The sequence below is a fragment of the Phallusia mammillata genome, chromosome 6 (assembly GCF_965637545.1).
Source record: "Phallusia mammillata chromosome 6, kaPhaMamm4.hap1.1, whole genome shotgun sequence".
NCBI classification, from domain to species: Eukaryota; Metazoa; Chordata; class Ascidiacea; order Phlebobranchia; family Ascidiidae; genus Phallusia; species Phallusia mammillata.
The window spans coordinates 11,757,341-11,783,688 of NC_137257.1; the positions used below are offsets into that span (position 1 = coordinate 11,757,341).

A 26,348-nucleotide genomic window follows, 5' to 3' on the forward strand; every position below is an offset into this window, starting at 1 on the left:
AGCAGATTTCCATGTGTGCCGCAAAAGTTCTGTTTGTGCAAAGTTCACCTCTCAATCTTATGTTTTTGTGCTTGTTGACGAAGCGCGGGTAGATTGTACATGGCAATGCTCGAACTTCATTCATCTTCTTTTAACACCTTGTGTGTTTACGCCAGGGAGTCGAGCCGCTTGTTAAACGGGTTCAGGTTCACGTTGTTTTGTTTTCAATAAGGGTTCGGATTCGGTTCCGTTTTTTATAAATGTTTGATGGTTTCGGGCACATTACCCGATCCGAACCGGTTTGCGGTTTTTAAACCGGTTTAATCCCCTTTCGATTAACTTTTTTTATCCATCATATGGCGTTGTTAAATTCCGAAAGAATTTTGACCGTGTATTAGAGACACTTTCAAATTTGTTATTTTTGACACGCCCTATTAGCTGTTATCTTGCGTATCTTTATCTTCAGTAGGCTGTTTTTAAAAAAATCACAAAAAAATAATACAGGCTGCATTTTTTACTAGTTCGGTTCCGGTTTGGGTCCAACGCCAAACAAAATATAGGGTTCAACTACGGTTCGGGTTTTCAGGAAATCATAATTTGCGGTTCGGGTTTAATGAAATAAACCGCTCAAACCGGTTCGCGGGTTCGGGTTCAGTTCAGGTTTGACTCCCTGGTTTATGCTAAGTCGCGAACAAAAAGTCATTTATTTTGGTGCCGAAACTTAACAAGGCTCTAACCAATGGAATATTGCGTAACTACAAGGGTAATTTGCACAGGGTCTCTAAAAATAAATTTATAAGATTTGAGTCAACATTGCGTCGAAATGTTTTTTTTTACAAAAGATTTTTTTATCTAAATGGGCAGACCTAAACAAATAGAAAGCAGGTTTCTCAGTAGATTGTGTTTCACTTTCACATGTGAACAACAATATGGGCCTTCCTGTATTGCAACAAATGCCCAATATACGCCAATGTTTAGTAGAGATCTACCCAAGTTATTGCGCAATTAAACTAAAAAAGACCCAAAACCTCCCACTGATGGAGGTGGGCAGGAACATGACGCCATTTCCTGTGCCCACATTGACTCATGTCATACGATTAACTACATCATGTGTAGAAAATATGACGTATCACAACAGTAGTGACGCATAGCTCCAATTTGACACGGGCAGTGAGGCAATGTATATTCAAATATTTGTTGTTATTTGAACTGCCAGCGTGCACCTCAAACATTACGCACGGTTTTTGTAAGCCCCATGTGCTAACACAAGAACAAGCTGTAAGGCAATTTATAATGTTAATCATTGAGATGCGCCAAAACAGAGTATAGACAAACGGCTGTACATAGCGATAAAAATATCGAAAAGCACAAAAATAGAAAAGCACAATTGAATTACGAAACTTATTTGAGTTTAAAAGCGCTATCAAAATGAAACTATGAGCAGTTATGCTCTCCATAGTTCAGATCCACTCATTTTTTGAACGCAGTACATAACCGTGTACAAATGTTAGGGGGCATTTTAAGCTAAATAAGAAAGAAGTAAGCCGACAGCAACTGCGTGTGCCGCGTGTGTGAGCTAAACCCAGATGGTTTAAGAAATACGAAAATGCTAGTAAACAATTTATTTGCACGTTATGCTGTATTGACTACTATATTTATGCTTAGGATTGAATGGTACGCAGTACAACCTTTGCAATAAGGGCCTGAGTCAATAACCAATGTGCTCAAATACAAGCTTGTGATGGTTAAAAACAAGGGGGGTCCTTTGGTGGGTTGTGAGTGACAAAATGGCTTAAATGTGGTTTGCATAACATAACTAAATCGAAGTGGAGAAATATTTATGTTTTGGGGCAACCTTTGACGCCGAGAGAAATGCTGATTATCACGTGACACGCTGCTGAACAAATAGATCAAAAAAAGTATCATCAAACATGAACGAGATACGAAAATAAGGCATCGTAAAAGAAGTGAGCACCGAACGCTACCACAAACACGTTGCTTGCTCAGCTTTTCGGCGCCATGCTAGTTTTTCATGTCACCCTTCGACTATTGCTACGGGAAAATACGCACAAAGGTACACGTATATAGATAAAAGCAATTGCTTCGCCAATTATAAGTTTCCGTTCCCAAACCACCTGCGCCTTTGATGCAAGGTCAACGGGATGCACCAGCATGAAGCAAAAATAAAGATTTCCCGCAAAAATCGATAGCACTCAATGTCGTAGTGTGAACGCCACATAAAACCGAACGAGTCAAGCAGAGGCGCAAGGATGCATTCAATAAATGGAAGTCGCAAATGATTAGAGGCAAAACACGATAAAATGCTTGACAGAAAATAACGTGAACTTAAAATTAAAACGTAAAATTTGCGCATAAGCCTGTGCGCACTAAGGCTAAGATCATCGACATGTGCCTACGGACGAAATTTCAAGAATTTGAATTTGAATTCTTGCAGATTTGTTGAACAACAATTTGAGGAAAATGTGCTGTACCGTGTGGTGTGTTTGCTAATTACCAAATGTCCCCAAGCCGAGTTTTATCGCAACGGTTGCAATTCGACGTCACAGTAGGGATTTGTCGATCAGTCTCGTAGCTAAATCATTCAATGACGTCATAGCACGTTTACGATCAAAGCGAAGTGCACCTAGGAGTGCGAAGTATAAAACTAAAATAGGCAACGGCCTGACAGCAGTGACAACAATACTAGATCATAATAGAAGCACCTCAATACACGATGTCCACAAAACACAAATAAATGTAAAAAATTGGAACAATTAATGGGCGAATATCAACTAATCGGCCATTACGGTGAGCACGACTTATCATGTCCTCTATGTACAGTAAGTTCAGAAACTACTTTCAATGTCAGCTTCATACGTAACAATATTTGGTTCGCATAACTGATGACATTACACCTGCTAGACCACACCTTTGTTTTCATAAATCTCATTGGCCATTTCTGCGGGCAACTTAACTGCACAAACAGCAAACCCTACGCTGCTGTTGCTGTCAATTTTGAATAAAATCCATCTGTTTCAATGTTTTCGAACAAATTATTACTAGCTAAAACTTCAGTGAAGAGATCGATTTGCACCAACCAATTAACCTGTTACATGCGATAAAGGGATCCAACAGATGATTGCTGTCTAAGGTTGGGATGAGGCTGTGTAAACTGTTGGCTAAATTGATTTCCTTGCATACCAACATTTCCAGTCCCACTACCCATCACCACTCCACCATTTGGATGTGCGTCCATCAATATGTTTGGACCATTTCCACAATAAGGATTCATTTCTGCAAACATAGGATGCTGTGCGTTGTATTGAGGTGGTGGTTGTTGCTGTTGTTGCTGTTGTTGTTGATGGTGATATTGCTGTTGAAGTTGCTGCTGCATGCCATCCATGTTTCCCAGGCCGACTTGTGAGTTGTAGGAGTAACTTTGCTCGGAAGTATCTGTGGTTTTACCAGGAACATTGGTATCCATTGTGCTATCCAGATCCATTCCAGAAACGACACCTGAAACATAAAATGCCTATTAAATAATTTTGCACCTGGGATTACCTAAATTTGTGCAGACACATTGATTGTTCATAAGGTTACAAAATATCATGTGTAAAAAGCTTTCAAAGACTAAGAATTTATACAAAGGTTGTGTAATCACAAAAAAGAAAGGAAATCCTCACCCGGAAGGGTGCCTATAATAATACTCAGCAAAATCTGTTTGACAAGAAATATTAGCTTCTTACCTGAGTCTTGTTGAAAAGGATATCCCAAATTCATAGCAAGCTCAGGGACCATTTCCTGTAGCATTTGGTCCAGTTCAAGAGGTTCCCCTGGATCAAAGAAGTCCTGGTTGTCAATGTTAATATCAGATGGAAATTTTCTTTCGTTCATGTTACTTAAGTTGCTGTCGTCAAGTTGTTGTTGTTGTGCAGTACTCTCTTGTCTGGGCATGCCAAGCATTGCATTTTGCTAAAACACAAGTGCAGTTTGTCATTACTTAAACTGTAAAGAAGAAGGATCAAGAACCAAGCAGTGCTGTTGACATATAGTTGTGACAGTTTGTTACACCAAATGCTGATTTTAAGATTAATTTTACTTTTAGACTAGCTAGGCCAAAAATTTTATGCTAACTAAACTCTGGTACACCAAAACACAAGATAAGATACACTAAACCCCTAAGTTTTTAAAAGTTGCTTTTTATTGCACAATACAAGCTGAATTGCAAGCAAAAGTATAATGTATGGTGTTGCAAACACTGCCTGTGGATGCCAAAATTCTTATGCTGTAGAAAATATTTATGTGGTTGTGTTTTGCACCTTGGGATAATGTTGGCCATAATCTTGCAAGGACATACTGTGGTTATCCATCACCAGTTGTTGTGGTTGTTGTGGCATTTGAGAAGAAAAGTTGTTGGCCTGCAAAATCCAATCAGTTAAAGAACAGGGAAAAACATACATATTTACACTTAATCTTTTGGGAAATTATCTCTATTTTTAACTGGGCTATTTGTGACTACACAAAGCTTTTAAATACTTGGCAATGTTCCAACAAAAAAAAATTAAACTCTGGAGTTGTATACTTTGAAAGGTATTGTCATTTCCAAGTAATTATGTTTTATGGGCTTTGGTTAAACCGTTGTGTCAACTAGAGTCATATTTCACACTGCAAAACGTCAAGTCCCAATTTTCCATGTGTTTTTCTTAAAAACAGTTTGATCACTCTTCCTGGACAAACGAACTATAGACACACACAAAAAAATACCAATAAAAATCCACTAATTTGTAATCATATTTAGTGGTAGAACAAAATGCTTTGCTGGCTTTATGGCACAAACTATAGTATGTCAATCTCTGCACTAAATTTTGGCAGTAATAACAATACATAAAAATAGAAGAGTGGCTTTCTGATATACTTCCATTTTATATATTCTATACGATATTTACCAATTTACTATACACATCATTTGATCTACACATATGATTGTTTTTGTAAACAAAAACAAATGGGTCCCCACACGCGTGTTTGTGCAGATTTACAGTAAACAAATGTTGCGGTGATTTTTAGATTCTTAAGGACAAATTTTTAGAAAGCATTAACCCAACAAAAAAAAATTGTTCGTATTCTTTTTGCACTCTTATTGTCATATAATTACAAAAACATTAAAAAACGTAACAAATACTTTAATATAATCTCTTGCTTTGACCCAGATATTGTCGTCCAAGGTGGAATTTTCAACACATTTTTTTTAGAAAGCTGTAACAGTTCAAAACGAGTACCATTGACCTTTAGTAACCTCTCAGTGTGCACACGCCAAACGACTGTTTGACTTTTGACACCGTTTTCAATAGCACGCCGTCCTTGGTGTTCAACAATACTGTTAAGCCTAATTTATACATGAGTATTGACTCCTAAATTGATTGTCAAAAAAACGCTACGTTATGACGAAAGAAAGGTCTGAACTGTGTTTGTAATACCTACTAGTTGACCTTAAGTAACCCGTGATCATGCGGCGGCCAACCTGACAACGAGCATTTAAAAAAACATTTATTTGGCAAAAAAGTCAAGTTAACTTTTTCATCTTTACTTCGATTAACAAAGTTTTGCTTGACATATACAAAACCGAAGCACGCTTATTAGGTTTAAATCACGTCATAGGTGTAAAACCTTCGCCAAAACTAAAAACGTGAGTGATAACTTAATAAAATGACATAGCATTGCTGTGCACAACAGCTGATTTCTAATCACTGAAACGACGTCTCGTAAAATGTCTGTCCGACGTCAAGCTGAGCCCTCCCGCTATCATAAACCAGTGAGTTACTTTCTTGGTACTTCTGCCTACAGTGTCTTTCTTGACCAAACAAGCATTAGACACATTTACGTTTCGGGGGCCTGTGGGTGAACCGCTGGGTCATTCGGGGTCAAACTTCTAGAGAATCAAGTTCAGATTGATAACTAAGATATGTCCAAATTTGAATAAATTTAAAGCACTTTTTCTTTACCAAACCAGCGTTAAAAAATGTACGTTTCGGGGGCCTGTGGGTGAACCGCTGGGTCAATCGGGGTCAAACTTCAGGTGGACCAAGTTTGGATTAATATCTAACATGTGTCCAAATTTCAATAAATTTGAAGCACTTTTTCTTGACCAAACGAGCGTTACAAACCAGCGTTAAAAATTTTACGTTTCGGGGGCCTGTGGGTGAACCGCTGGGTAATTTGGGGTCAAACTTCTGGTGGACCCAGTTTGGATTAATATCTAACATATGTCCAAATTTCAATAAATTTGAAGCACTCTTTCTTTACTAAACGAGCGTTACAAACTAGCATTAAACATTTTACGTTTCGGGGGCCTGTGGGTGAACCGCTGGGTAATTTGGGATCAAACTTCTGGTGGACCCAGTTTGGATTAATATCTAACATATGTCCAAATTTCAATAAATTTCAAGCACTTTTTCTTGACCAAACGGGTCTCACAAGCCAGCGTTAGACAGAAAAAAGAAAAAAAAATACGGACAAAAACAATATGTGTCCCCTTCAGGGAAGGGGACCCATAAAAATTACAAAATCCAATTTACCTGCTGAATATTCTGCGACATTCGTGACCCATTGTGTTGCAAGCAGTGTGGTTTAATTCCTGAGTTTGCTTGTGTTCCAAGTAGCTCATACAAGGTTTTGGTTTCGTTTGTTGATGATGGCAGTCTGGCTCTATCATTGCCCTTTTAACAAAAATGGCACATTGAACAGGAATAACATAAGACATCAACAATAAAGCAATTTATTTGTGAAGGCACTCATACTTGCACATTGGAGTCAGGTGTCCTAGACTGTAGTTCACCGTACTGAGGATATAGTGCCTGTCACAAGGAATTCTCATTAACCACTTTTTCTACGTTAAAATGAATTAAACAAGAGAAATGTTACCATTGAGTTGTAAACATTATGAGGAGAAGCAGACAGGGATGCTTCAGATGCCTTATATGGTGAAAGTAATGTTTCTTGTGATAGGGACTCCAGACTTTGCTGCTACGAAATACAAACCAATAAAATATACAAATTTAAGTATAAACACCAACATTTAAATATCTACCAATGGTTTCTGCATTGAATCCGACAAATCATATTTTGGTTGTCGGCGAAGTGGCATTGTGTGAGCCCGATCCCGTTGCACTGGGCCGCCAAGATCAACATTTTGCTTTAGAGGTGGTGTGTTCAGTGTCAGTGACTGCATTACATAAAAAAGTTTTATTTGCAAACCAAATGATCGGTCTTTTGTACTATAAAATACTATAAATCCGCTCAACGACTCTCAAGGATATAATACCAACCTTTATGCTGGATGTACTGGTTCCTTGCAACAATGATGCCAAGTTAGGACTTGACAGAACTGCTTTGTTAATAGTAGACGTTGAATTTACCTACAAACCATGACATAAACAAGAATTTAACATTGTAAACGAAGAAGCAATACAGTATTTCACATTTGTAAGGGTACAAAAATTACTAAATAAGTATTACAAAGTAAAATGTAAAAGCATATGCGCCAATAAATGATAAGCTGCTTAAGTATTACAAACAAACTGCAAATATTGTAATGTGTGGTAACACAGCAATGTAAAAAAACAAGGACTAACTTGACTTGTTGCAATATTACTTGGTGTGTTCAAGTAAATATTAGTTCTGTCATTGTTTGCTGCACTCATCTGGTTGCTTTGGCATTGTGTCATCGGTGATGAAGGATCCAACATTTCAATCCCTACAAAATTAAAAACATCATATCAAACTGGGTAAAATTATAGGGGAACCAGTAATATAATCAAAAACTTTACCTGCAATACTGTCTAACAAGTCAGGGTGATCCAGGTTATCCACTAAACTGAAAGTGTCACCACGACTTCCACCAAACAAATCAAATTTACCTGAAAAGTTTAGGCACTGTTGGAAATGTTGGCAAACAGAAATCATAAGCTTACTTATGGAGAGTTATAAATTATACAACTTAACATACAAATACATGCAATAAAATACTTGACGGTGTATAAGATGATGACAGAGGTGACAGTGGTGGAGGCCCATCAGCTTCAAGATCTTGTGTCAAAAATCCTGAATGGGTTGGAGATATTCTTCCACCAATACTACTTGCATTCGAACTGGTTCGATTCCTAAACAATATAACTGTCAATTGATTTATTGTTGTGGGCTGTCAATGGATGTTTAAGATAATGACTTATTGTAAATACAAACCGGAACTCTGAAGTAAATGACTTGTTGAGATGTTCATAATCTTGTGATGGGTCTGCATTCGGACTCTTAGTCCAGGAGCCATCATGTTTTAAAGCCTTTTCCTTTTTAAGTTGTTCAGCCTGAACAACAACATTATGGTGAGTGTCACAATGCAAGCAGTAAATTACATCTCCAAGGTATAAACACCTAGAAGCAGCAAATAAACACAAATACCTTTTGTTTGGCTATTTTTAGCCGTGGTTTGATGCCCTTAGCAAGCGATGTATCCATACTGGTTGTTCGACGTCGAGCAGGTTTACCAGGTTTCGCATCATAGTTAATGACCCACCATGAAGACTTTCCCGTTCCTTCATTTTGAATTCTTTTAAACTTGCTATGAAGAGAAAGGTTGTGCCGAATGGAATTCTGTAAAATGTGGAAAGTGTTGACATATTTATAACCCAGATTACACAACTGAAAATTTTACTTTAACATGTTGTCATTTGCCATTCGCTAAGATACATACTTGGACCCCATAAATAGGCCTATAACAAGGAACTCGGCAACTCTTTAGTCACCGATACTTGTGTGTAAATCCTTGAAAAGATTAAATATGCCAGTTTATAATAGTAACTGTGTAAGCAAACCATTAAAAAAATTCTAACACTGATATTCACCACAAACAAATTCTAACACTGATAATCCAGTAAGCAAAAACACTATGAATCTTAATTTAAAATCTTAATTTAAATCTTAATTTTTTCAAAGCTGTACTATTGATTAATAAGGGAACAGAGAATTTCTGTCAAATAGTACAATCAAGCAATGTTCATGACAATAACAAGCTGGCAACGTTTGGTTTGGCAGCTTTAGTACAATTTGTTTCACCAAATTTAAACACAGGTAGTGTGTGAAATACCAATGTGCTCATCATGTGAACAAAATGGTATAATTACTACCACATCCTACATTATCAAAGGATCGTGGTCTGTACATTTCACCAAAAGATCTAGCTATTTGGGGAATGTCTTGGTTTTAACACATATCTATTGCACCATTTCTGAAAAAAAACTAGAATAGTGGTTTTCCTACATATTGCCAGTTTATATATACTACATCATATTTAACGATGTATCACATATACCATTAACTATATTTATAATCGATATATATTTGGCACCTACATTTCATTGGGTCCCTATCTTTTTCCTGGCACTTTATAACATAAGTGTTTCTGCAAGCATAATCTAATGGGTCCCCACACATGTGCACATGCGATTTGGTAACAGTAAAAATAGGGCACAATCATTGTTAAACTGGAATAGTGGTTTTCCTACATATATATTCCATTTTACAGAAACTGTGCCATATTTACACACAATTCATTATTTCATCAAATGTTATATAGGGGCAACATTTTTTCTCGTGTCTGGGGTCAATGCAAAGTTCCAGACAACAGAGGTTAGTGTCGATTTTTCACGGTTTTATTTCCGTCAGCGATCATTGTCTCGCGGTGTGCGAATGTTGTTAGATCACGGCAGGAGGGGCCTGTCGTTAACCGTCACAAGACGCAAAACTGCTTGATACAACAATTGCATAACTAACGTTTTTAAATGATCTACAAACATATCTTAATTGCACAGTGCAAAAAGACTGCCTGATAGCATGTCCAGTTATGTACGAGGCCGAGATATTCGCTTTTCAGTGGGCAGGTTTGCGCTTTTCACGCCTTATTAGGCTTTTTTTCGACATGAGTTGTGCGTTGTTTTCACGAGGTGGAAAATGGATGAATCCAACTATTTAACCTTTTAACAAAGTTTCAACATTTTTTTTCCTTAATAGCCCTTTGTTTGTTGAAGTATGATTTTTAATTCGCACATAGCGTTCCCTGGCGCCATTAAGTTTCTACATACCAACAAAACCTGTTCTGAAACAGTTTTATTAACGCTTTCAGTTTGAGAAGTCACATGACACAGGTGTGCGTTGTCATGCTGCGTTGTTGCTTGACCTACATTAAAGTTTACAGCGTAATATAATTAACATTGTAACATCTTAATTCCAACCAGTGAGAAAATGGTCAAGTGGAGACTGTGTTCATGCGTGAAGCAGAGGCATTTATCCATGCGTCACTATCGTCAATCACTCCCATTGCGTCAGCTGTGCACTGAGCGAACACAAATTCGACAAAAGACAGCATGTAAAACATATTTGGGGCTGTAAGAGTAATTACTGAGCCGATTGCACTGAAATTTTTAACAGCCAACAACGAGCACCCTATCCACAGCTGTTTAAAATTTCAGCAGGTTAAGTCTTGTATTTCTGACCTCATTAACATGTGAACAAACAAACAAATATTTTGGGGTAAAGGAGTGAAAATGGATATATACTACTTCAAGTTACAAAATACTTACGCTGCAATGTACTAATCAAAAAAGTATGAAACTCCAGAATAATCTGCTTTAGCAAGTATAGCCGTTTTAAAAACAAATCACGTTTTGGGTGGCTGTGGGTGAACTGAGGGATTAAACAAGGTCAAAATTCACATGGACCATCTTTAGACCAATATCTATAATTTGTGTAAATTTGAAAAAGTTTGAACCATTCCTTCTTGACCAAAACGTGGGAACAAATCCGCGTTAGACGAAAAAAATATATACACAAAAACAATATGTGTCTCCCTTTCAGGGAAGGGGATCCATAATTACACAAAAAACAAATGTTCGTTAGGCTGCAAAACATACTTGACAGAAAAATTACTGTCTAGTGACACAAAACATTACCTTTTTCTCACTGACAGTTCAATAAACTAAATATTTAAAAACTTTACTAAACCCCTACAATATGTGATTATTCGTTACTATGCATTAAAAACATAAAAAGTATTTAGCTACATATTTGGTTCTGAATTTGGTTTTAAAAAAACAGAAGTGATCCAGCCCAGCAAAGGATTTGTATATCACATGCCAAGTATATAAATGTTTGGCACAGCTGCTAGAAATATCACAAACCCATGGAGGCTTGTGGTGAAACAGTGAACCTGCGGTGTAGTCAGCAGTAACAAAAAAGTGTGCACCCGAAAATTACAGTAACTCACTTTAACAACACTCATACACACATTCCAGTCTGTAAAGACTTTTTGTGTTAAATTAATAATCAATGGTCAAATAAAGCTTGATAAAAAGTTTGCTATGTGTAGTACTATGTGCGATTATAAAATCTAGATATCGGTGTTTTAAAAAAACATGGCTGTGCAGTGTCATCACATTGTAATGGAAAACATAATTATTATGTTATTAGATGGGGGACGAAGATATGATTTGTGTTAAATGATGATTTATCCTAGATGTTCAATACAATTCAGTGTATTACACCAACAGTTGTAAAACTACGTCATCACAGTCACATTTGTGAGTAATGGATTTCCTGTGCCTGCATCACAATAAAATGAAATTATCACTATAGGAAGCAATCAAGCGCTCTATATAACTCTTCCGGTGTGTTTAATGCATCATTCACACTTATATGACTTGGCAAAAATGACCACCAGTGACACACACATATGTCACAAAACTACTCATGTGCATATGGTGCGAACATCGGCACTACTTGTATTCCCACAATACTATAATGTTTGCTGAGGTACTGAAAAAACAGTTTTACCCAAATCATCTCATAAACAAGGGCACATTGGGTTAAACTGTATTGTTAGTAAATTGCTTTTGTAGACTATGTAGCATTTAAAAAATGACACAACTTACCTTCCATCCTGCTGATGAATTGCTGTCACCCTTGTCTTTAAAATATGGTACATTTTTAACCATCCAGTCATAAATTTGAGCCAAGGTTAGCCGCTTATCTGGTGAACTTTCAATTCCTTGTGTTATCAGATCAGCATATGACATGTTACCCCATGCATTTTTTCGTGAAGATGTTTTGGACTTGGTAACAACAGTTGCTGATGCAGCTGGGGATGATTCTGAGCTAGCAGCGGATGTCATATCCAAATTGATCCCCTTGTTTCCAGCTGCACCCAGCTGTGAAGATTGGGTGAGAGAACCACATGAAGTCACTTGATTAATATTTTCTGATACAGTGTAAGTGGAATCATTAACCCCAGAACAAGTTTGGGAAACATTTTGCGGGGTTTGTAAAATGTTTGAAACAAGATTGGAAGATGGTGAGCCTAGTAGGACACTAGAGTAATCAGCTGATGGAAATGAGCTTGGGCTCATTGTGACATAGGCCTCCTGTTTAGGCTCTTGCTTTACCATTCGATCATTTGAAAGATCATTTGCATCTGCCATAAGTTGTTCTTGTGAACCACATTCTTCTATGGTTGCCTCAAGTTTCATTACAATGTCAGAATCTTGACTGTCATTCTTATGTCCACCAATATTAGGTCTGTTCAGTGGCCAGGTGCATGAACGTGGTCGTGAAACTGGCCCAAAGTCAGGGTCAATTTCTGGCATCTCAGCCATGTTTGTGTAACTTTTTTAACTGATAAAAATAAAATGTCTTCTGTTAGTCTTCAATCAGACTGCTGGCACAAACTTTAACTTTTATCTTGAAACTCAGTACAGATTCTTGGTTCCAACAGCTTTATCTAACCATCTAAAAGAAAAACAAAATATTTGTGCTTAGGTCAAAAAATTATCCACAATCTGTTAGTTTTATTAAAGCCGCAACAAACTATGTTTACCTCTCTGTGTGTGGTTTTCATTATATATGGCACATAAATAAAGAAACATTGGCTTAACATTTCTTACCACTTAACTTTTAGACACACACAACCACAACAAATTCTAAACTAACACTAGCTAGCAAAATAAAAATTGACGTAAAAAAGATTCATGCTTTTCATGCAAACATCTCGTTCTTGATAAACATTTAAACCAGTAGTGTTTTATATTTCTTTGAACTTTCTTCACAAAATATAAAAATGCAAATCAAGTATCAGTGATATTGCCTATCCAACACCCTAAAACTTTAAAATCTATTTAATGCCATCTACGATTATGACAATTGAGAGCGAAGAGGAGATACGTGCAGGCCATCAACAATCGGCCATATTGTTTGGATAGTCTCTAACGTCATAAATAAAGTCACGTGACAATTTTTCAGTATTTTGCTAGCGAAGCAAATGGTCGTTGGTTTAATATTTCGTCATGCGTAACAAATTCGGACCCATAAGATAGTTATTTTTTGTGAAAAACTGTTGGGCGAAAATAAACTGTTCGGTTGTACTTGTCATTTGCGCAGTCGTTTTGGTTTTTGTTTTGCTTAATGACGTCATTAATGACTTTGTGGAAAAGCTTTTGTTTCATGTTTTGCCAGGATTTCTATGGCATTTGTTTACGATCGTGTTTTGCGCGTTCGGTTTGCAAAATCGCCGATATTATTATTATCTGCTTGCTCAACTTAGTAAAACTTTACCGTTCTTGTTGTGAAACAAAAGATATGTGATGTTTTGTTTGTTCACTGGACCCGATCGCCGCGGTTTGACAAGCTCGCTTGGGTTCTGTAAACCTGAAATGTACTTGTAGCAGGGTGCCACTAAAACGTTGAGGAAAATCTTTTTTATAGGAAAATCTCTTTAGACAACTGCCAATGCTTAAAATGGATACAATACATCAATTTCCTGACATTTAGCAAAAATGCTTGCGAGTTTCCCCCGCGGTCGCGGAATGTTTCCCGCGAAACGTCACGAAATTGCGGAATTAATTTCAGGCAGATGCATTTTTTTAATAATATTTTTTTGTAAAACCTCACCCCAACCAGAAAAGCACTAACCGTCAGCAAGTGACTCACGACTCACGATTAAGCGGTTCCCGCGATGTCCCACCATCTGTGACATTGATTACCAAGTTTTAAACTGATCTGTGATATGTTATTTGTTTTTAGATTGGTGATGATTGTCTAAACAACAAAAAGTTTTTGATTTACCAGTGAGCGGAATGAAACCTGTATTTGTTTTTCTTACATTAGCTTTAACACTTACAACAGCAAATCGAAAAGTAATTATAACTATAAACTGTAATACATAGTGGCCTAGACCTTGTTTTTAAAACCGTTTTTTTTTACTTATATTACATGTATTTGTAGGTCAAGAGACTCCCTCCCACAGAGTTTTTGTATGACACATTCTAACTTATATTTGTTTGCTTAGTTATATTACCTGTATTTTTTATTTATTCTAGATTTCTATTGGATTCAATCCTGGCTGTGCTGGACTTTCAGGTTGCAATGGCCCAAACCCTGCTTCCAAACTCCTGTACATCAAATCTGAGGTACAAATAAACAAAAAATGTTAACAAACATAAACTTTTAGACTTTTTCTGATTCCAATATTCTCTACTATTATTATGGGTCCCCTTCCCTTAAGGGGACACATATTGATTTTACTCAAAATGTTTTTCTTTTTTTTCTTTTTTTTCTTTCATTTTTCTTCTCCCCAAAGTTTGTCGGACTCGTTTTTCCATCAAATCCTTGATGGATTTGGATGAAATTTACACAGATGGTAGATGTAGTTATGTAGATGTGCATCCCACTTTGTTTTTGTTGATAACCCCAGTATTTACCCTGCTAGCCCCCTAAAATGGGTATTTTATCCCCGAAGTTTGTCTGACTCGTTTTGCCATCAAATGCTTGATAGATGTGGCTGAAACTTATACAGATGATAGATATAGTTATGTAGATGTGCATCCCACTTTGTTTTTGTTGAAAACCCCAGTATTTACCCCGCTAGCCTCCTAAAATGTTTTTTTCCCCCGAAGTTTGTCTGACTGGTTTTGCCATCAAATGCTTGATGGATTCGGCTGAAATTTACACAGATGGTAGATGTAGTTATGTAGATGTGCATCCCACTTTGTTTTTGTTGATAACCCCAGTATTTACCCCGCTAGCCCCCTAAAATGTTTTTCCCCCCGAAGTTTGTCTGACTCGTTTTGCCATCAAATGCTTGATGGATGTGGCTGAAACTTATACAGATGATAGATATAGTTATGTAGATGTGCATCCCACTTTGTTTGTCCGGATAACCCTAGCATTTACCCCGCTATCCCCCTAAAAGGGGTGAGTTTGTAAACAATGTCGGAATTGGCAAAAATTTGGATAGCTTGTAAAGTATGCCAATTATCGTTATTGTGCCATTGCAGTTCGTGGGTTGTTAACAGCCCTATGACGTCAGAAACATTAACGGTTGTTGCTCAAAACACCTCTAGTGGTTAAATTTTTAAACGTTGGCACATTGGACTGAAATTTTGCAGTACTATTGATTGAGTCATTGTGGTTTCCTACTTTTAAGTTTGTGTGTGTCGAACCTCAATTAGTTATCCTACTAGCCCCCTAAAATGAGTTTTTTAATTTAAATAGTTTTTACTCCATATAGCATATTTAGATATGCACAGTACCAATCACTGTGTTTGTCTTCACAATACCAAACTTACTCATTGTTATCTATTGAAATGCATTTTATCTACAACTTTGCATGTGTGGGGACCCATGAGTTTTTGCTTGCAGAAACGACCAAGGTTATAAAAGACGATGGCTAATATGGGACCCAATACAAAATAAGCATAGGAAATATATTTATGTTTTAAAATAGATCATAGTGTATGTGCAAGGGCAATATGTGCTAAGCCACCCTTCTAGTTTTAAATACATCTTAATTTGAAGGGCAGTGCAATAAATCTACTGCCTAAACAAATTATTCTAATGGGTGTTGGAACACTGTCACACTTCCTGATGAATGTGTAATATGATCTTCATGGTTAGCAACTATGGGTTGAAATGAGTTTTAATGTTCAAATTGGAATATGTCTGCTAAATTACCATTTTTATGGGTCCCCTTCAGGGAAGGTTTTTTTGTCATATTGTTTTTGTCTGTATGTTTTTTTTCTTTCTTTTTTTCTTTTCTTTTTTTAAGAATCTAAAAATAATCTCTTTGTATCTTTGTACCATAACCCCATTCGCAAGCATGTGTGTGGGGACCCATTTGTTTTTGCTTGCAAAAAGAAACATATGTTGCGGTCTAATGGTGTGGGTAGTAAACCGATTTAATTGTGAAATAGAATATATAAAATCTTGACTTCCCAAACCAGAAAGAAGATGAACAACTGTATAAAGTCAAGTTTACTTTGCTTTTACTGTAACATATATATACCAATCAGAAAACTTAATATCCAGGGCTTCAACAGTATTAAAATTATAGAAAAATGCAAAAACAACAATTTTGTGTTAGTTATCTGTTTTGGCCTAGACAATATACTGTAGAGAACATGTACCATCACTAGTGGTAAAGTATGACAGTTCTAGAACTAATAATTTACATGTTTGTCATAATACTTGGTTCAATGTTATGTTTTTTTATGTGTTTGATATGGCCTCTTTAACAATTGTAAAAGTTGTCACAGAATTGTTGTTTAGGGTGATTGTGACAGCATTCACTATGTGTGGACCTTCAACCAAAAATCAATACCCACGCTTCTAATTTTGGAAAGCAGCAATAATGCCTCAGTTGTTTCAATTGATTGGCAAAGTTTCTTGCATATATTTAATTCTTCAATTCATGGATCAATTAGACTGAAATGTGGAAAACAATTTTGTGAAGACTCTGTACTCTCATCCTCAGTTTATGTGCTAAAATCTGTAAGTTTTTTGCTCCAAAGCTTAATCACGCATTTTAGCTCTAACCTTTTTGGTTTTACACAGAGGTGCACAACCTTTTTTTGCTGTTATTGACCATATTGCAGGTCCATGTTTCACCATTAGCTACCAAGTGTCTTCATGTATGTTGTTTATAAATTGCAGGTGCAAAGAAGCAGGATTTATCTCATAATATTCAATTTACTGGTGCATGAAAGTAGGGATTGATTCCTAACTCAATTAGTTAGTTGAACTAAAATGTTTGGCAAACTGTTTATGGTATCTCTATTTGTATTGTTATCCATAGAATTTAATTATTTGTGCATAAGTATGAAAAGTATGACTACTAGGTGTTAATATATCTTTCCAGTCCCACAATTCCTTTCGTAGTAGTTTTTAAAGCCAAATAGCAAAAAGAGTATTATTCAATTCACAGTCGCCAGTACATATATTTTATTAAACAGGTTTATGCCCACATAATTTTTTATCCCAGCTGCAAGTTGTGCACCCCTGCTTTAACTAAATAGTTCATTTATTACACAGCCGTAAAAGACTTTGACTATTAACAATATTCTTTTTTACTAACTGCTGACTACTGCTTAACAGATAATTCAGTATAATGATACGAAGAACAATGCAGATATTACTGACAAAGGAAATTTATATGTTTCATCTTATGACTTGTCCAACTTAAACTGGAATATAAGTGTATCTCAAGAAGTCAATAGCTTTTTGGTGGAGGTTAGTAACTTAGTATAAACTTCTATTCAAAAAGTTGACATATGCTGAACTTTTAACTGTTTTTCTTCTTCCCCTTTCCTTTATTGTTGGTTTTGCTACTTTTCAGTTTTATTATGGAGCCTATTTGTTAAAGGGGACATGTTATTTTCGTTTTTATTGCTTCGTGTGTGGTACTGGTTTGTTGTTTGTACCCATTAGGTCAAGAAAGAGTGCCCATTAGGTCAAGAAACAATATTTTTAAATGTTGGTTCATGGTAGTTATGTGTCCCCTTCATAGAAGTATATTTTTTGTTTTTGTCCGTATTTCTTTTTTCTGTCTAACGCTGATATTGTTTTTGTCCGTATTTTTTTTTCTTTTTTCTGTCTAACGCTCGTTTGTTAAACGCGTTTGGTCAAGAAAGAGTGCTCCAAATTTATTAAAATTTGGACAGATGTTACATATTAATCCAAATTTGATCCTCCTGAAGTTTGACCCCGAATGACCCAGCGGTTCACCCACAGGCCCCCAAAACGTAATTTTTTTAAAACAGCTGTACTGACTAAAGTACATCATCTAGGAGTTATGTGCTCTGTTGGTTGGTGCGATGTCAGGTTTTCTAAAAAATTTTCTAACTTTTAACAGGATTTACCCATTTTTACCCCTTAAACCCCGAAATATTTGTTTCTGTCAAACGCTGGTTTGTCAAATGCGTTTGGTCAAGAAAGAATGCTTTAAATTTATTCAAATTTACACAGATGTTAGCTATCGTTTTAAACCTGATACTCTTAAAGTTTGACCCCGAATGACCCAGCGGTTCACCCACAAGCCCCCAAAACGTAAATTTTTTAAAACGGCTGTACAGACTAAAGTACATGATCTAAGAGTTTCATGCTTTGTTGGTTGGTGCAATGTAAACTTGTAAAGTATTCTAAATAATTTTCTAATTTTTTATTGGATTTACCCATTTTTACTCCTTTAACCCCGAATTAATCGCCACCCCTTAAATCCCGAAATAATCTTTTTTGGTTTTAGGCCAGAAATACAAGCCCTAATGTGCTGAAATTTGAAACATTTGTTTGCAGTGGTTTACTCGTTTAGTATTCAAAAATTTGCCTTAATCGGCCAAATAATGACTTTCACAGCCCATAGTTCGTGTACACTGTCAGTCAGACAGAAGTCCCAAGGGAGTCATTCACTGGTTAACGATTAAAACGGTTTTGTGCAGAGTGGGAGGGATCAGCTTGACGTCCGGACAGACGTTTTAAGAGACAGTATTTTCGGTGATTAGAAATCAGCTGTTGTTTTTTTCCTTAAGAATCTAAAAATCACCGCAACATTTGTTTGCTGTAAATCCGCACAGACATGCGTGTGGGGACCCATTAGTTTTTGTTTACAAAAACGATCATATGTGTAGATCAAATGATGTGTATAGTAAATTGGTAAATATCGTATAGAATATATAAAATGGAAGTATATCAAAAAGCCACCCTTCTAGTTGTTATCTGAAACAGTGTAAAGGCACAAGTAAATTATAATTATGGTTTTTATTTTTTCCGTCTAACGCGGATTTGTTACCACGTTTTGGTCAAGAAAGAGAGGTATAAACTTTTTCAAATTTACACACATCATAGGTATTGGTCTAAAGATGGTCCATATAAATTTTGACCCTGTTAGATTCGTTGGTTCAGCCACAGCCCCCCAAAACATGAAAAAAAAATTTTTTTTGATTCTGGAGTTTCATACTTTTTTGATTGGTACATTGCAGCGTATTTTAAAGTATTTTGTAACTTGAAGTTGTATATGTCCATTTTCACCCCTTTACCCCTAAATATTTGTTTGTTTGTTCACATGTTAATGAGGTCAGAAATACAAGACTTAACCTGCCGAAATTTTAAACAGCTGTGGATAGGGTGCTCGTTGTTGGCTGTTAAAAATTTCAGTGCAATCGGATCAGTAATTACTCATACAGCCCCAAATATGTTTTTGCATGCTGTCTTTTGTCAAATTTGTGCTCGCTCAGTGCACAGCTAACGCAATGGGAGTGATTGATGATAGTGGCGCATGGAAAAAAATGCCTCTGCTTCACGCATGAACACAGTCGCCACTTGACCATTTTCTCACTGGTTGGAATTAAGATGTTATGATGTTAGTTATATTGTGCTGTAAACGTTAATGTAGGTCAACTTATTCGTGTTTCAAAACGCAGAGCGACAACGCAGCACGATTTGTTATACCTGTGTAACGTGACTTCTCAAACTGAACACGTTAATAAAACTGTTTCAGAACAGGTTTTGGACATAAAAAGCCAAGCTAAGCAATCGAATTGTTGGTATGTAGAAACTTAACGGTGCCAGGGAACGCTATGTGCGGATTAAAAATCATAATTCTATTCCAGTTTAACAATGATTGTGCCCTATTTTTACTGTTACCAAATCGCATGTGCACATGTGTGGGAACCCATTAGATTATGCTTGCAGAAACAATTATGTTATAAAGTGCCAGGAAAAAGATAGGGAAATGTAGGTGCCAAATATATATCCATTATAAATATAGTAAATGGTATATGTGATACATCGTTAAATATGATGTAGTATGTATAAACTGGCAATATGTAGGAAAACCACTATTCTAGTTTAGTTAAATGTACATCTGTTGTAAGTATGGCCAATGGTATATGTGGATAGCCGGCAAATAGTACATTATATATTGCAAATACTGTACATAGTAAAGATGTCCTTCTAGAATTCCTGCTCTTGGACATACTTTCGCTGAATAGATTAAAGCTGTTCTTTACAGACGTGTCAATAATGAATTGAACTAAATATCTGTGTCTGATTTTTTAACAAACTTTTTAGGGATCTCCTTATAATCAGACAGGAACATTTTCCAAAGATGGTAAACTTATAATGAAGTTTACTACTAAAGACAAATCTGGTCGCGGCCCTCTGTTTCCACATTTGCCTTACAATGACCAATCATCTATGTGGGAGATAATACTGACAAATCTTACAACAGCATTTGTAGGCTCCCGGTAAGTTCAATAGTTATGATCAGTATATAATGCTTTTTTCAGTATTATAAATTTATTATGGGTCCCCTTCCCTGAAAATCAATAAATGGGATAAAGAACAGATATAATTTGGCAATATATAGGAAAGCCATATTTCTAGGTAATTTTCTCCTTTCAAAAAATTGGCTAAAATAAGTTCTATGAGGATATTTTGCAGAAAAATGCTGAAACATGCCTACATATTGTGTCTTAGGTTTGCACTGGATTTTCTAGTTGTGAATCCAGAAAATGTTTCATTCAGTGGACAAAAAACAAGTTTATCAAAAACTGTCAAAAAAATTACAAAGTGGAGCATAGATGACGAATATTCCCCATCTGTTTTTACATCACAGCAGATTTTATGGGTAAACATTTCATCAGAACGTCCATCAAGTTATTGGCTGTGGCGCACTGTAAGTTTATGTTCTGCTTAAGGTTTAGTAATTATAGGTCCCCTTCCCTGAAGGGGACGCATCTTGATTTCACTCTGTTTTTTTCTGTATTTTTTTCTTTTTTCTGTCGAAGTTTGTCCATGCACTTTTGGCATGAAATCTTTGGTGGATTTGGATGAAACTTTCACGTTTGACTTGATAATCCCAGTATTTACCCCGCTAGCCCCCAAAATGTAAAACGTTTTTGTAAGTTGCTATGCACCACAAATGAAAGATTTCTTTGGTGTAACAGTATAATAAAGACAACAGAACATCTGGTACTTTTTGTAAGTTGCTGCGCACCACAAATGAAAGATTTCTCTGGTCTAATAGTATAATAAAGGCAAAAGAACATATAGTACATGTGTTGGTGCATTACTTGAGGACGTTTTTGCACATGCCAGTTAGAGGGGTATTAACAGCCTTATGACGTCAGAAGGGTTAACAAATGTTGCTAATAACACCTCTAGCGGTTTAAATTTTAAACATTGTCCGATTTGGATAAAATTTAACATGACTGCTTATTGTATCATTGTGGTTTCATATTTTATACTTTTCGGTGTTGAACCCCATCAGTTACCCCACCAACTCCCTAAAATGGGTGAGTTTTTTTAACAGTGTTAAAATTAAATGGATTTTGCCCCGTAGCCCTATCATTTACTGCGCTAGCCACCGACAATCATGTGCAATTCGTTATTGGCAGCTGATTGTTGTGTTTTAACCTATTTTCTTACTATTTCACTTTTTTTCAGATACACCATATAATAGAAAAACCTTCAAAAATGTATGAATGGAACGATTTTAAATAGTTTGCACCCCATATAGCATATTTATTGATGCACAGTCCCGATCACCAAACTGTCTCATAGTTATCTCTTGAAATGCATTAGGCTATTTAAAATTATGCATGTGTGGGGACCCATGAGTTTCTGCTTGCAGAAACAACTAAGGTTAAAAAAGCTGGCGGCCAATATGGGACCCAATATAAAATAAGCATAGGCAATATATTAATGTTTTAAAATATGTTATAGTGCAGTGGTGGCCAAACTACGGCCCGCGGGCCGCATCCGGCCCCCAGTCCTGTTTCATCCGGCCCGCCAAACACCTTGCCTTGTTTTTTTTACTCCAGACTTTAAAAGGCTTCTTCAAAATTGTGGACAGTTGCATTTATCTCACTTATATATAAACCTTTTATTAAATACAAGTGTAAACAAGATGGTGTTATTTATTGTTATTCTACTACAATAATATATATTTTAATAAAGATGGCAACCAGTAACGACAAATTTTACGTAAATCTAATTTTATCCGGCTCTCCAGTGGCAAGACAGTTGCAAATTTGGCCCTCTGGTAAAAAAGTTTGGCCACCCCTGTTATAGTGTATATGCAAGGGCAATGTGTGCTAAGTCACCCTTCTAGTTTGTTATACTTACCACCACTTATATTTTAAAGGTGTGTTACACAAATGTCACTCCTAGTCGAGCATTCTCATCAGATGTTCAGACAACTAACCTAGTTTTGATCAACAAGACAACTGTCACAGGTTTCTTCTTTAATTTGTATCATGCATTGTTTATGGAGCTTGCAATTGCATTTAAGCAATTTTATTTTTGCTTCCCTAAATTTGTCATATTACAAGTTTTTCAGATATCATATCATATGCCAGTGTTGTGCAATGCAATCAATAGCTAGATCAATTTGCTAAACTTTGATGATTTTAAATGTAGAAATATAAAAATATTAAAAACAAAGCAGCTTGACATAAAAAAACGAAAAAATTATAAGCTAAAAAGTTTGAGTTTAAACACAAAACACATCAATAAATCCAACACCATGTAAATGTATTTTTCTGTAATGAAGCAAACTTTGCAATGACTTATTCTAAAGTGTTACAAAATAAAAAATTCAGGACTTGAAAGCAACCATCTTCTTCTTGCAATCTTTGGAAAGTCTGTCATAGATAAACTGCCTTTTAAACGCTTTTCTATTTCTTTTGGAAAACCGGATGATGGATTTTACAGAGCAACTGAATATTTAAGTTGGTGAGGGCTTTGTGAAAAATAAACAGAATTGGTTTAGACTGTTTTATTACTGTCAAACTGTCATGATACCTATGAAATTTTCTAATTTCTACAATGTTGTTGTTTTATACAACCAAATTATGGGTCCCCTTCCCTGAATGGGACACATATTGTTTTGGCCGTATTTTTTTTCTGTCTAATGCTCGTTTGTAACGCTTGTTTGGTAAAGAAGGAGTACTTCAAATTTATTCAAATTTACACAGATGTTAATTATTAATCCGAACTTGATCCTCCAGAAGTTTGACCCCCAATGACCCAGCGGTTAGCCCACAGGCCCCCGAAATGTAAAAAAAATTAACGCTGGTTTGTTACGGTCATTTGGTAAAAAAATTCTTCAAATTTGGACAGATGTTAGATATTAATCCGAATTTGATCTTTCAGAAGTTTGACCCCAAATGACCCACGGTTCACCCACAGGCCCCCAACACTTTTTTTTTCAAAAAAAACGGCTGTACTGACTATTGGAAGTACACCATCTAAGGGTTTCATGCTTTGTTGGTTGGTGCAATGTGAGGTTTTCTAAAGAAGTTCGGATTCACCCATTTTTCACCCCATACACCCCGAAATAAACATAAAGATGAAAAAATAAACTTGGCTTTTTCGCAAGACAAATGTTTTATTAATGCTCGTTGTCAGCTTGGCCGCCGCATGACCAGGGGTCACGAAAGGTCAACTTGTAGGTATTTGAAACACAGTTCAAAACTCTTTTACGTCATAGTAGCGTTTTTTTGACATTCAATTCAAGAATCAATAACTTACGTCATGTATAAATTAGGCAAAACGGTAGTGTTGAACACTAAGGACGGCGTGCTCTTGAAAATGGTGTCAAAAGGTCAACCGGTCGTTCGGCGTGTGCACCACGATAGGTTACTACAGGTCAATGGTACTCGTTTAGCGAAACAAACTTTAGTGAAAAACAATTTGTTATGTATACGCTTGTAGCAAATTGCTTTTGAATTTATAGTGTCTGTAACGCAACTGTTACCGCTTTCTAGAAAAATTTGTATTTAAAACCTGACCTTGGACGACAATATCTGAGTCAAAGCAAGAGATCGAGTCGAGTCGAGTTTATTAAATTGAAGATTAAATAGATTAAATTGAAAGTACTTGTTTCGTTCTTATTTAATGTTTTTGTAATTATATGACAATAAATGAAGCAAAAAGAATACGGACAATTTTTTTTATTGTTAGGTTAATGCTTTATCACCACATTTATTTACTGTAAATCCGCGTGTGGGGACCCATTCGTTTTTGTTTACAAAAACAATCATGTGTGTAGATTAAATGATGTGTATAGTAAATTGGTAATATAAGATATGGAATATATAAACTGAAAGTATATTAGAAAGCCACCGTTCTAGTTATAATTTGTTTTTTCGGAATTTGGTAAACCAGAAACTGTGATGCATAAACAATTCTTTTTTTCGCAGGACATCACTAGTGGGCGTTGGTGAACCACCCGCTGATTCGTTATCACTGATGGTTGTGTGTATTATCTTTGCCGGTGTCGGTTGCCCTGTGCTTGTGATTTTATTCGGCGCTGTTTATCTGGTTGTCAGGCGATGTCGAAAACATAGAATGCAACGTGTTGCGTTATTAAGTAACTATGAGCCTATCGGTTAACTTTTTTGTGCGTTTCCACAACAGATTTTTCATAATCATACGTCACGCAATACAACGTTCACTGTGTCTGTTTGGAATATTTTTTTCAATGGATTTTTTACTAGTACGCTTATTTGGCAGTACTTGCAGTCAAGCCGAAATGATCTATTCCATTTTCACTTTGTAATTGGTTTACTTTTGTTGGTCATTAATTTTCTCTAACTCAGTTTGATCTTCGATTTGATTTCGGACGTACCATACATACAGTTGTTTTTTTTTTGATTTTTATTCACTGTAAACATGTACGACGTCATTACCAATCGTTTGATTTGCATGACACCCACAATACTTACCACGCTATACGTATTTCTTCGTTTCATTGTGCCTTGCGCTATAAACAATAAATCAACTTTTCATGCGAGAACATGTAGTATTTGCTATGCCAGTATATTAGTGTAAAACATACTTCGTGTCATTCTTAAATGTTGCTGTCGAAACGTTATGTTTTACACTAACTCATACACTGGCTTGTTTGTTTTTGGTTACTTTCAAGTATTGCTTTACTAAAAAGCATTTGTGCAAAAAATCAGGAGCAATATAGATTTGTGTGAACACCTACGTAACGTGAAGTACTAGCTGATAGTATAGTGTGAAGGAACGGGTTAAGAAATATTCTCATCGACTTGTACGCACAATGAATTTCAGAAGAGCATTATCCAACTAAAAAGCGTCTTATCACAGTAAAGCTTGCGATGAAATTAACCACGGGTAAGTGACAGGTCCGTTCAACAACATTTCTGTTTTCTCTACCCAAACAAGACGCTCATGGATGTTACTTATTAACTTAATTGTCTTTCAAAAACCTGTTCAGTACCAATATATTTACCTTTAAATTTAAGTTTTAAGTGTTTTCATGATTAATGTATAAATATGGTTTTTGTTTTTTTTTAACTTTTTTTCAAAAGAGTAGTGTAATGTGAATACTAGCCTATTGTATTTCGTCGTGTTTCATGTCCGGCCAAAAACAAACAAACATAATAAAGCAACGTACAAAAGGCTTATGTTAGATTACTAACATTCAATACATATACGTGCGCCTGTGACCTTTTATTTTGAGTGACGAAAATAGTTGGGCTGTGTTAACAACATTTTTACTCTAACCCTGTTCACCGGCTCAGACGAAAAGCCATCAGGGCAATTATAATTTGACGTCACCGCCAAATGGCGTCTACGATTCGATTTAGTGACACACTTAGGCAGAAACGGGTTTCCTTATCAGCTTGAAAGTGACACAAGCCAGAGCAAAAAGCTGAAGCTCTCGCCACAAAACCTGCCTGCAAACGTCATTGCGACAGTTCTGTTGACATTTGTCATTGACTATGCAAGGGGCACCGAAAACAATTTAATTTACACTCTACCATCTTTCGCGCTTTAACCAAAAACTACTAAATTCAGTGACGACATATAATTGCACAATTGCAGCAAATGTAAAAAATTGGAAATAAAAAACACAGAGATTTTAACTCCAACCCAAAGACTTGGCTGTTATACTTTACTGGAGAAACTTTCGTTGAGGGCGCTGATTTTCGTTTTTAGGGGTAAACGTTTTGGTTCAATTCACA

General features: G+C 36.1%; 2 protein-coding genes across 3 annotated transcripts; one reads left to right on the forward strand and one right to left on the reverse strand.

The window, feature by feature from the left end:
- Positions 1–1,251: 1,251 nt before the first annotated feature.
- LOC145232082 (uncharacterized) lies at positions 1,252–12,829 on the reverse strand. 2 transcript variants are annotated; one of them, XM_080096589.1, is made up of 14 exons: positions 11,958–12,829; positions 8,434–8,625; positions 8,221–8,339; positions 8,005–8,138; positions 7,806–7,895; positions 7,611–7,732; positions 7,305–7,394; positions 7,067–7,201; positions 6,901–6,999; positions 6,777–6,833; positions 6,555–6,695; positions 4,299–4,397; positions 3,726–3,951; positions 1,252–3,495 (listed from the first exon to the last, which is right to left on the reverse strand). In XM_080096589.1, the coding sequence occupies exons 1-14, from the start codon at positions 12,675–12,677 to the stop codon at positions 3,089–3,091; spliced, it is 2,631 nt and encodes an 876-aa protein (XP_079952715.1). In that variant the 5' UTR covers positions 12,678–12,829; the 3' UTR covers positions 1,252–3,088. The 2 variants fall into 2 exon arrangements, with proteins under 2 accessions (XP_079952715.1, XP_079952714.1); XM_080096588.1 differs by having other exon boundaries at positions 6,901–7,002.
- Positions 12,830–13,561: 732 nt separating this feature from the next.
- LOC145232083 (glycosylated lysosomal membrane protein B-like) lies at positions 13,562–25,150 on the forward strand. Its single transcript, XM_080096591.1, has 10 exons — positions 13,562–13,926; positions 14,101–14,213; positions 14,397–14,486; positions 16,624–16,845; positions 17,449–17,583; positions 20,419–20,594; positions 20,827–21,025; positions 22,496–22,586; positions 22,953–23,085; positions 24,555–25,150. Exons 2-10 carry the CDS (start codon positions 14,154–14,156, stop codon positions 24,745–24,747), a joined length of 1,299 nt encoding a protein of 432 aa, XP_079952717.1. The 5' UTR covers positions 13,562–13,926; positions 14,101–14,153; the 3' UTR covers positions 24,748–25,150.
- The last annotated feature ends 1,198 nt before the right edge of the window (positions 25,151–26,348 follow it).

Coding starts and splice junctions, on each gene's coding strand:
- LOC145232082 (XM_080096588.1), bottom strand. CDS start 12,677: ATGGCTGAGATGCCAGAAATTGACCCTGACTTTGGGCCAGTTTCACGA. Junction 8,340..8,433: donor TAAAAATAGCCAAACAAAAG/GTATTTGTGTTT, acceptor GTTGTTGTTCAG/GCTGAACAACTTAAAAAGGA. Junction 7,202..7,304: donor CCAGTACATCCAGCATAAAG/GTTGGTATTATA, acceptor TATGTAATGCAG/TCACTGACACTGAACACACC.
- LOC145232083 (XM_080096591.1), top strand. CDS start 14,154: ATGAAACCTGTATTTGTTTTTCTTACATTAGCTTTAACACTTACAACA. Junction 16,846..17,448: donor CAGTTTATGTGCTAAAATCT/GTAAGTTTTTTG, acceptor ACTGCTTAACAG/ATAATTCAGTATAATGATAC. Junction 21,026..22,495: donor GTTATTGGCTGTGGCGCACT/GTAAGTTTATGT, acceptor TATATTTTAAAG/GTGTGTTACACAAATGTCAC.